This window comes from Mesitornis unicolor, unplaced genomic scaffold (assembly GCF_000695765.1).
Source record: "Mesitornis unicolor isolate BGI_N332 unplaced genomic scaffold, ASM69576v1 scaffold11314, whole genome shotgun sequence".
NCBI lineage: Eukaryota > Metazoa > Chordata > Aves > Mesitornithiformes > Mesitornithidae > Mesitornis > Mesitornis unicolor.
The window spans coordinates 1-11,633 of record NW_010180805.1 but is presented as its reverse complement, the minus strand read 5'-3'; the positions used below and the strand labels follow the sequence as shown (position 1 = coordinate 11,633).

At 35.3% G+C, this 11,633-nt stretch overlaps 1 protein-coding gene across 1 annotated transcript in view; it reads right to left on the bottom strand.

Annotated features, from left to right (window-relative positions):
* The window catches only part of BRMS1L (breast cancer metastasis-suppressor 1-like), an 11,977-nt gene extending 495 nt beyond the window's left edge, over positions 1 to 11,482 (bottom strand). Inside the window, exons 1-8 of the mRNA XM_010183202.1 lie at positions 11,393 to 11,482; positions 10,450 to 10,577; positions 7,917 to 7,996; positions 5,208 to 5,304; positions 4,712 to 4,795; positions 2,717 to 2,781; positions 1,210 to 1,249; positions 224 to 350 (exon numbers count right to left, since the gene is read on the bottom strand). Of these exons, the coding sequence (XP_010181504.1) occupies positions 224 to 350; positions 1,210 to 1,249; positions 2,717 to 2,781; positions 4,712 to 4,795; positions 5,208 to 5,304; positions 7,917 to 7,996; positions 10,450 to 10,577; positions 11,393 to 11,481 (710 nt within the window). The 5' untranslated portion in view covers position 11,482. The remainder of the gene's footprint in view (positions 1 to 223; positions 351 to 1,209; positions 1,250 to 2,716; positions 2,782 to 4,711; positions 4,796 to 5,207; positions 5,305 to 7,916; positions 7,997 to 10,449; positions 10,578 to 11,392) is intronic.
* Between the last annotated feature and the right edge of the window lie 151 nt (positions 11,483 to 11,633).

The window sequence follows — 11,633 nt, the reverse complement described above, 5'->3', positions numbered from 1 at the left end:
TAAATTAAAATATGTGTTGGTTGTAAATGCTAGGCCCAAAAAGTACTGGCTCCATTGTAAGGATAGTTTTAACTATACATAGCAGTGATTGTATGTAAAAAGCAAAGCCATAGCTCAGTTTCTTGGACTTCTAGTAACGGAACAGGTAGATCCCAGCTGTTTGATCCCTAACCCTATTGCTTGATATCAATGTACAGAGCTGCATAAACTGAGTAATCTTTACCTTGTAGGACATTCATCTTTCTTATCAATGCATATCGTCTGTCCACGTCCATACCACTCTCCATCATAATAGAGTCTTCCTTCTTCAGATCTAGCACTATGTAGATGCTTTTCCAATTTGACAGGTGCTAAAATGATCAATAAAAGTAATTTAATATTGACTTGGCAGAAGTCAGTTAGATATTTAAATACACTTTCATCAAGTTATTCACATTTTTTTCCATTATCAAAAGTAGCCTCTCTCTTTTAATAATTGCAAGAACACTAGAAAATGGGAAGCAAGATACCATTTTATTTCCAGTCAGATAAATTAAAAATTTTATTTCCATTTCCAGATAGAAGCTATCTTCCTCACAACTTTCACATCTGTGATATGAATAATGTAATATAGAGAAGACTTCATATGGCAGAGCCTGAAACCTCTTCATCAGCACATTACCACAACATGGAAGTAGTAATGGATTACTAAAGAAATACACCACCTGCTTGCCTCCTCTCTCCCCTTTCCTCCTTACTCACCACCTCCAAGTATTTGATTTTACCTAGTACGAATGTGCTTCTCACCTCAGTGCCAAATACCAGTAACCATTCCTTTCCTATAGCTCTACTTTTTCAAGGTTGTAGCTTGCAGTTAATGTGAGCATCCTTTAGAATGCACCACTAAGGTCCAGATGCTCTTAGTCTTCTGCCTCATCTTGTGCAAACACTGGCACAGCTTGCTAACATTAACCCATGTAACTCACTTTTGGAAGTCTAAATTTTTGTTGGCAATTTTCTAGAATTCAAGTGTCAACACAGTCCTCGGCAACTAAGCTACAAGTATCAGCACCTGAGAGAGGGGAAAGACAAAAAGCCTCATCTTCCAGCTACCTCACCCCATCCTCTGTCATTATACCAGGGCTAAAATAAACACAGTCTCCCTAAATGCAGTTTGCATCATTGCACACAGCAAGTTCTGTCTTGTGGAACCAGACCATGTTTACTTACGTTCTGGCTTTACCCTGTGTGGCCCCAGTGTAGCCATTGCCTTGAAACAAAACCAAAAATGAAGTTAGTCAGCAAGCATAGTTTTTTCTTAGCAGCCAACTTTAGTTGTGAAGTTATGTGCAGTGTAGCTCAGGATACTTCTTTCTACATGCAAAAAACACAATCAGAACAAGCCTAAAATAACTGTGTTCAACAGTGACTCAGTAACTAAACAAAAAGTTTTGAGGGTGAAAAAAATCACCTTCTTCACTAAGTTTTGATTTCAAGCAACTCTGGATGTTTTCTAAATTAAGCTCTCAACATTGCCATTATGTAATTCTGTCAAGAAAAGACAAAATGACATTAACTCAATTCTGAAAAACAAAATGTTACATGAACAAATTATTCTTTTGTTTTATACATTAGACTCACAAGCTCACAGATTTTCTCATGAGAACTCTAGATCACATGCAGTATTAAAGTAGGTTAAAAAAACCCAAACCATTAAGATTTTTTTTGCATTGTTCATTTGCTTTTTGGTTTTTAAAATTACTTCCAGAAAAGGCAAAATCCCCAGTAGATTCTGGATTTGCTGCTACTGTTTAACATCGCATTACACTACAGGAAAGAAACTGAGGAAAAAGCTGCTTTGTGCCTGCTCCTCTGATGTGACAGGAAGAAAAAAGTCAGGCAAGTTTTCACATAGGCATCCCATTTTAATTCTTGTTTAGGAAATAATTAAAAGCAGGATGGAAACAACTCAAAGTCATTTCCCACCCAGTTTTTGAATTCACACAAGTAGTTTGCTGTTCCATAAGCTGGAACTTAAGCATAAGCACTAGGGTACTAGGGGAAAATTTATGACTGCAGGTGCAAGGCAAGGATAGCGTTTCATTATGGCAAGTTCCTTTAACGGTATGACAAAGATCTGAAAAAGGTACTCTGCACTTAAACACTGGATTTATTTTTTCGAATGTATCACTTGGTCAAACAATTTTTTCTTCCTGTAAACCCTGATTCTGTTATAATATGTGAAAAACACAGTGTTTCACTTTATTAAAAAGAAAAAAGGCGTGAGGAGAGGTTGAAACATAGAAATCTTCATAACATAATCTATTTACTATGCAACAACATACCATAAGTTATACATATTTTTTACAATCTTAATTTAAAACAAAATCAAACTATTTTATCGTAGTTTTTATCCAATTATGCTAGACTATGAGAAAGTAGATCCTCCTGACACAAGCTTTAGGCTCACTTTATCATGGACAATTATGGACTACCCATTGTAGAGATAACCTCTACCACTACCGTATTGGATTCCTCTGCATGATTTGGGTACCATCAGAAAGAGCAGCCATAACATAGCTTGAACTGGAATGATTAGCTGACTGCTGAAGAGAGAAAAATTTATTCAGCGTTTTAGTCACCTAAGAAACACATTTACGCATTTTTAAGAGGCAAAAGGACTAGACAAGAACCCAAACAACACCCACAGCCACTGCAATTCATCCTTTCATCTTACCTTCCTTATCGTTGTCCAATCTTCAAGTATATCAAGGTCTTGCAACATATAAACTATATAGGGGCGTGGAATAAGTTAGGGAAAACTCTTTTAAACATCAGTAATAAAAATACTCCAATGCTTGCAGAAAGATATTAGTAGTTCTGTTCTGACAGCCTTTCACACAAAGAAAACCTACGAGAAGTGAAAGCTCAGCAAAACCAAATGCATCTTTGAATAATGCAACCTAGAAGTATACGTTAAAATTTATTTTAAAAGGTTAAGCAATAGTACACAGATATTCAGACTACTGGTGTTCAACATGAGGATAAGATATATAATTGTGATACAACCACTCCATTCCTATCAGTTCCAAACATCATTCTATTTTAGAACACTACATGAACTTCAAAACAAATCTCCATATAGCGCAGCTATTCCATTCCAAGAATCTTTAATCTTTACCTTTTCTCCCTATTTCATCTCTGAAAAACAAGTTTAGAAAAAGGTGCTATGAATGTTTGAAAACTAAGTCTTCTAAAATGGGATATCAGAGCTTTAACTAACATTCCTTTTGAAATTTTAAGAATCTTTAGCCATTTTCAACTTTGTTTTCCTCTATATAGCAAAAAATTACAAATCAAAAGCCATGTAAAATTTCTAGGTAGTTGCCTTACACAGCTCTGTACAAACTGACAAGTTCACAACTATTTTAAAATCATAAGCGAAAAGAGAAAATTAATGTACTTCGCAACTGAAAGGATTTTCAGCTTTATGAATTGCCTGAAACAGATGGGGTTTTAGACCTAATACTATGTTAGTATTTTCTGTTTGGAGTGTATTCCAAAATGGCAAGGTAGCTCACAGTTCACTGAATCTGATGCTATCTATATGGATGTCCTGAAGACAAGGATCACTGAGAGCTAAAGAAAATACACTTTCACACAACCTGGCACTGAAATTGCTAAAAGGAGTTAAGAAACTAATGAAGCCACTCGTATCTGCATTGATTAATACCACTTGGCTTTTAAACACTAGTTTAAAAACATGTCTACTAAACTGAATTTATGACACATGCTAACAGAAGAATAGTCATTATTAGGACAAATCATCCACCTGGGATGTGTTCCAGTAAATCAACCATCCTGAAGTGGTGTTCCAACGATGACAGTTTTTTCAAAAACTTCTTCCTTCTCATCTTCCCTTCATGTTACAAAACCTTGCAAAAGTACTACTATTTTTTTGCAGCAGCTAAGCAATTAAAAATGGCCTTTATACCATATAATGGCAATACTTAGAAGCTCATCTCTTTTAGGTAGTCTCCACGATTCTAGCAACTTCTAAGCCATCACATCTCTATCCTATAAAATGTTAAACTGGAGGTAGGGGTAGAGAGAACACTCAGTTTGCCAAGGCATCTCCTTTCTCCTCTGGAGAAACATGATAACGTCTCCTAGTTGTTACACCTTAAACTTTCAGCTGCATTGCATGCTTGTCAACAGCTATGAAGAAGTCATCAGTGCAAAATTCTTAAATACTATATTCCCTCTACAGGAACCCCAAAGCCACAAAACTCCCCTCTCCCACAAACCATCTCAATTCTTGGAATTTTAAACCTTTAATCAAAGAGGTTCTAAAGTCTATGGAGTTGTTAAGAAGTAATAAATTGAGGTAAAGATGTCCTAGTATGAGAAGCAAAGCTATATAGCAGAAGTTATACAAGTCAAGTTACACTTTGCAAACACAACGCCTAACTTGTAGCTCTATTTTTCTGAAGAGTTAGAAAAATAAATTTTTAGAAATATGCCCTATATGAAATTAGATTAAAAAATCTTAATTTCAATTTTCATAATGGGAAGTGCTTTCTCTAATCTGAATTAGAATAACATCTGCATACAAAAATAAATTTTGAGAATGCATTATAACTTCAACTTGTTATTAATGACATATGTAATAACACTAGCTATCGAACAGTGAACACTGCTAGAAAGAACACTGATTTCAGTAAAAGGATATCTGATACAACAACAGGTTTCTTCTTATCTGGACTAAACGGATCCTTCCTTTTCTTCCTAGACTGTAGCTCATCATTCCACAATTCTGAAAGGACATAATAAAAACATGCTATGAATCAGAAACATTTATACGTCTAGCTCTTTTTACAGCAGGAAACATTGCCCCAAAATGAAAAATAACATTTTCTGGTGAGAATTTGTTTCTGAACAGAATGAAGGTGTTACATGATTATGTACTCATAGTTTAATACTCCCAAAGTACACAAGGGATGCTGACAATTACTAGGCTAAAGTTTGTTTTAAGCTTAAATTCAACCCCCAGTGCAAAGTCTACAGCTGAATAGCATTCTACTGGATAACCTGAAACTCACCAGACATACTATGTGTGTACAGTCAACTAACCAGTAGCTACTAAAGATGAAAAGCAAAACAAAACAAAACACAGAAAACCCATAAACCAAACAAAAAATCCCCAACAACTTTGAATTTCCATCCACCTGAGGTAATGTCAATGCTATGCCTGTCTTCTTCAAGTCTTCTAATTTTCTCTTCTAGTTCACTTTGTACAGTATCATACAACAGAAGCTTTTCACTCTAAAAAAGAAAGAAATTACACATTTTTACATGAGTAAGTTCTATCATCTAAATATATATGACAACAATTCAAAGGTTCGGCAGAAGGAAGGTAAGGGTAGCTTCAAGTGGAAATCTGTCAGAAGCCATAAAGCATACGACATTTCCCTCTAGCCACTTTCTTAGGTCTTAGCTCCTTAAAGACAGCACACTCACTTGGTATAAGTATAAATATGGTTATCAGATATCAGTACCAAGAATAACTAAGTGTATAAAAGCACGCAGCTAGATTTCCAGAATAATTATTTGTATTTTCAAACAAATACAGTATTTTCCTTTTGGATAGCAAAGATTTATTCATTAATAACTGTAAGGTAGTGACCTCTGTGCTATCTTTCATTACAGATCAGAAAAGATAATGTTTTCATGGAAAGCTTTTTATTAAGCTGCCTTCAACAAAGCTGCAGTCATTTATAGAGAATTACTATCTATTACCACAGTATTTATAATTGTCTGTTTTCACAGATCTGAAAAATACCTTCCCACAGAAGAAACAATTTATGGAGCACACAAAATAATCTAGATAGTTGTGAAAGCAAAACTGTCTACCTTAAAGCTGTGAGAAACACTTTTAAAGGACTGCTTTAGAGAAGTTACCTAGTTTGTCCATTTAAAAGGCAATTTCTGATCCAAATGGATTAACATAATGTGTTCAATGTCAGGTACATCATTAGCACTTTTTATAAATAAACAAAAACACACTCCAATGTGAACTTTCTGCAAGGTTTTGTGCAGTGTTCCAGAACAAGAAAATCAAATTTGTAGAAAACTTCTCTCAATTATAAGTCCACCACATAGGATTGCTATCAAAATTCCACCGTATCTATATAGATTAGTTACCCTTTTAAACGTAGCATCAAAAAACTGCTAAACTCTCTAAACCAGTGACTTGGAATTAAGCTGAGTTCCAAGCCTCAAGGAAATAAATTTACTGTTCTATCATAAGCTTGCACATTTCCTAAAACACAAGTAGGAAATACAGGTGACTGTTACATTTTAAAGTTCTCTTTCACTGAGCAACATCTTCAACAACTCTGGAAAACAGCAGCCTTGGACTTGCTGAAAAAACAGCTTAAGCTGCACAAGACACTGCGTCTAGCTATTTGCTACCATATCTCTGCCAGAAGCTGCAGTCCCAAGTGCTAAGTCAGCAGCTGTCTGCAGCTCAACTGCTCCTGCCCATAGCACAGCATACTCACCAAAACTTACCCTTACCAATGTTCAAGCTAGTATGCCAGAGTGAAGCAAAACAGTTGAGGAATACAGAACCCTGTCCTACTAAACGGCTGCCATATTTATCATTCCCTTCAAGTTTCAAATTATTTAAATTCCAAAGACCTCCTTTCATATATTTTTTTAATCCCTCATTATAAAAAAAAATAAATACTTCCAATGCAACTGAAAAGGTGGAAGCCTCTTACATATACCTGGAATGCCAAATGAATGTTACCTGTTCTGAAACCATTTTAAAATCTCATTTTAAAATTAAATACTGTTTGTGTTTAGACACCTGTTTTGCTGCAAATGCTGACAAATGAAGTGTGAAATGCTGTCACAGGCATCAGAGGCATTCTTGCTTAATGGTTATATTCCAGTGGCACAATGATTCTACAAGCAGCACTGCTGACTTTAAAGAGCTTTACCCTCAAGAGATCCTTACTGGATGGTGAATATTTGAATTCTGAAGGTCTGACAACAGAAACATAAGAGCAAAACAGGGGACAAGGACTACCTTAAAGAGTAATAATAGATAGCCAAAGCAAATCAATCACAGATGAGAAACCCTGCAAGTGTTACAGGATTCTGTCCAACCTCAGAAGTACTCACAGGAGGTGAAGACAGTCAGTAATGTCTCAGTCCTCAATTATACCTTGTTCTTTCCCAAGGCACCAAGAATATAGAAAATTTTTTTTTCAAGTATGTGTGCACATTCTTGCTTTATTGTAGGAGCTATGCAGTTCAGGAACACAGTGAACCACTCAGAATAAAACACATTTAAGCAACTGTAGCAGGTGACTGAGGAAGACTATGATGTAAACCTCAGGATCTAAGCAGCTATGTTACAGCATTGGACATTCATGTACTTGAGTATCTGTACTATGGGATCCATTATTTAGATGCTTAAACAGGTGTGGTTATGTTCAAGGAGAGAAATATATTTTTCTGCTTTTGAAATGACAACTCTATCACTAGCTGTCTAAGGCACCTTAAAAAGACATTATTATTAATGTTGTTATTAAAATGTAATGTGGTTTTTGCTAAAATTATCGCATATATTTTAGTCACTGTTCTTGGTAATCTTTTTATAACAAAGGTAAAAAAAAAGTAGGAATCTATTAATAACAACCTGTTAATGAAAACCAAGAAACCTTAGTTATATGGAAAGCCAAATTAATCTAAGGCTGATTTTTACACGCTTTGAACAACCTCTTACGTGGACATAAATATCACAATAAAATTGCATTAAAATAGCAAATAACAGCAATAATAAAAACATGCACTGAAACTTGGAAAGTGTGACACACAGTAAAGATAGATGAGATTAGTTATTGATGCAAAATAGCCAGCACAACCTCACAGTGCTGTCGAGAGGCTTGAATTTCACATTCATACTTGTTCTTCACAGATTCCAGACAAAGTTCTCTATAGATACCTGTAATCAGACAAATTATAGCAATATTACTTTCTTTAGGTAATACCTGATTTCAGAATTCTCTTTTAATACTGTCTGTAAGTCCCAAAACATTTACATACTGGAAAATACAGATTATATTGTATTAGGCACTTACAGTGGCTGGCAGCTTTACAGAGTGAAAATAAGAACAAGTAATCCCTTAATTCTGAAGATCTGAGGAAAAATAAATACTATTTTCACTTTTTCCCCTACCAGTCAATGAATTATACCAGCAGTCATGCTAACTTTACATACTAGATCTATTTACAAAGGATCTGCTTCTGAGTATTAGAAGCATTTCTTACACATTGCTGAAAATGTGTCTACTAACCTTTCAGATTTTTTCAGCTATTATCTGAAATGTACTATTTAGCAACTACAGCTAGAACTTGTTTTAATATATTCAGTGCATTCAACACAAAATACTTAAGTTGTTGCACATCACTACCTAGAAGTTTGCACACACACTGGTGCTGTTCAGCAACTGCAGAACTCCCCAGAAAAACCTTCCTTGGAATTCAGTTGAGTGTAAATTAATACAGTACGAGAGGAACAATACCATTACCAGCAATTCCTCAGAAAAACAAACTGTGAAGTATTATGTCAATCATCTTTCCTCTGTGAAGTCACTTTTGATCTAGAATTCAAAATATTCTTTTCTTACATCAGTATGTTATACTGCCTTTTTTATTAAATATTTATGGCTGACTGGCATATCTAGGTCTACCAATTTATAATCACTACTTATTTGCCTGAAATCAAGCAGTATAGGTATGAATACTTCTAGAAGAAACAGTTGTATTCCTGACTTGCTGAAATAGTCAAGATCCACATTTTGTGTGAATAGTGCTCAGAGCCTTAGAAAGCAGAGGAACACAAGTTTCTTTACTACCACAAATGCAATCATATCCATAGTTTTAGGAGTCTTTCACCCCTTCCTCCCCTGTCTCAGGTAGAAGTACATCCTTAGGGGCTACCTGCTGGAGCTCAAGTCTTGCTACTACCCACTTCTGTCAAGGCTTTCAAACAGTAAGACGAATTAAGTCTGTTCTGCACTTTCTTCTTTTCTCTGGAATACTTTTATCAACTTCATTCAGTGCAGGACAAAAGGGACAAAAAAAAACAAATCCCAAAATCCTGATTACTAGTCTCAACTTCAAGGAAACTTGTAGTTTTCACCCTGCGCTCTTTTTACATGGGAACATGGATTTTGAGTGCTGCTGAAGATGTATCAGGAGAATCTGCAATATTCTGCCTATCCACATCCACATACATGAAAGCACTGACACACTGCCACATTTAAAACTGAAAATGAAAAGCCTGGATTAAGGTTGCTTTTCTATCAAATCTTCTGCAAGTTCACCTGTGAACCTTATGTGAAGCCCAAGTCAGCTACTTAGGACTAGTCAAATAAATTTGGGCTAAGATCTTAAAACTCAGAAATTCTGTGTCATCAGCTGAAGAAAAGCATTATGGAGAAGACCAGGAGGGAGAGAAATGCAACAGACCAAAAGATTTCAAATTCTCCTCATAGCCTGAAGTCAAAAGTACCAATGGAGACATACTGAGTAGCACTGAAGTAGCACTAGTATTACAAAAGGTATAATCAGGTTTGCCATTTTCCAGTTTGCTGGAACTTCTGCTGAATTTCTTAGAGAAGACATTGGCATAGCTTCTCTGGGTAGAGAGATCACAACTGTCTGCCTTTTAGCTCTCTGACAGCCTTGTGTTAAGTAACCGTTAGGCAGCCAAATTACTCCTAAAGGAGTCAAGTTATAACATTAAAAGAATTTTCAAAAGGGAAGTACAGAACTTTGCCTTCCTGTATCACCATTCCATGTCACCATATGGATGTATCCCAGAAGAAGATAAAAAGTTCTTGTCTGGTTCTTCTATGAGCATAAAAGCCTATCTAAGCATTAGTTTTAATAATTAAAATGCATCTTAAATAAAAGCTGCTAAGGACAAGAGTTTTCCTCCTTCCCCAGATATAACAGGAGGATGGGAGCAGAGAAGTAGAAGAGACACAGAGCAAAAAAGCAGGAAAAAGATGATCTGACAGGCACTTTGTGACAGCACCTACATATCTCTTCATTTCAAGTGACCAGTGTGCAGACTTGATCCCAGATCTTCTGACTAATAAAAATTATTTATTTTTAATTCAGTAATTTTGTGCTTACTACACAAAGACAGTCATTAAATAAAACAAAAAAGTCATATTTCAGTGTGATGCTATAGGCAAGGACTTACACAAAGGTTAGCAACCCATTAATTTTGACATGAGAAATATTTTACATTTAAAACCATGTCACAGTATCTCTAACTTTAAAACACACTTCTTTAATAATTCTAAAGAAAAAGAGAAAGATTGACCATAAAATGCATAGCACGTTTATACTGTTGAAAGAGCAATACTCATTTTTCATGCCTACCTGCCACCTTGGTTCGGATTTGCATATTTTCTTGTAAAGCTGCCAATGGTTCTAAATACTCAGGTGCTTTTCCGGCTATGACCTCTTGTAGTTTTGCATCCACTTGGCTTAATCTTTCTTTGTAAAGTCTTAAAATAATAGAAATAAAAAAATATGTATTTTACTTAAAAGCAAACATAAGTTAGAAGAAATATTTTTAAAAGAACTATTCTGCATCTCTTTGTTAATGCTATGGAACACCCACTGAAGCAAAGTAAACATTTGTTACTATTTGAATTTTCCAATACATATTTTCCTTTTGAACAGTATTTCTCATGTCTATTAAGCCTTTCTGGGAAACATATGCAGATAATCAGAAGTGTAGAAAGTAAAGATAAAATTAAATTTATCTCCATGTCTAAGGAAGACGGGGAAAAAATTGCATGGCTGTTAACAGTATTAAGATGGAGAAGAAGGTGAATTAGCATGGAAGAAGACAGGAAAGGATGCTATAATAGATAAGAACAACATGGCTTACATAACGGGAGAGAAAGACACATTTTGTGGATAGAAATGTTCATTTGCTTTTGTGTTCACATATCTGCTCCCACCCCCTAGTGCTTGGGTCTGTCCCACATAAAAGGATGAGATGAAACATGAGTAAATAAATAAACAAACAAACCCACAGATTTCCCTAGAATCACAATTCCTTGGTTCTGCTAAGAATTTTGATGCAATAGACCCACACCAGCCCTTCACAGCAACAATGCTTCAAAACCAGAAAATAAATAAATAAATGAAAGTATTCTGGAGCAACCACCTGCAAATAATTTCAGAACTCTCCATCCTTATTCTTCTCCAAAACTAGCATCCACATATAGGAAAGACAAGAAACACCAGCTGCACACAATATTCTCATAGAATGGGTCCTCAGATGAGGTACTTAAAATATTAAAATACTTACTGATCTTTAAGGTCTGTAAATTGCTTTTCAAGATTGGACATTTCATCTAAACACTCCATTCTTCTTCTTTCACAGTCCTCATCATCCATTTCTAAGAATAAAAAAAAAGGTAATTAACTTTGAACAATGTAATGTATAACCAAATAAACTAGCTGGTTTGTTTCTAGTGAATTTGAAGCAAGCCTGAATTTTAGCAATGAAAAGATTATCCATTATATTCACAGAATCACAGAATCACAGA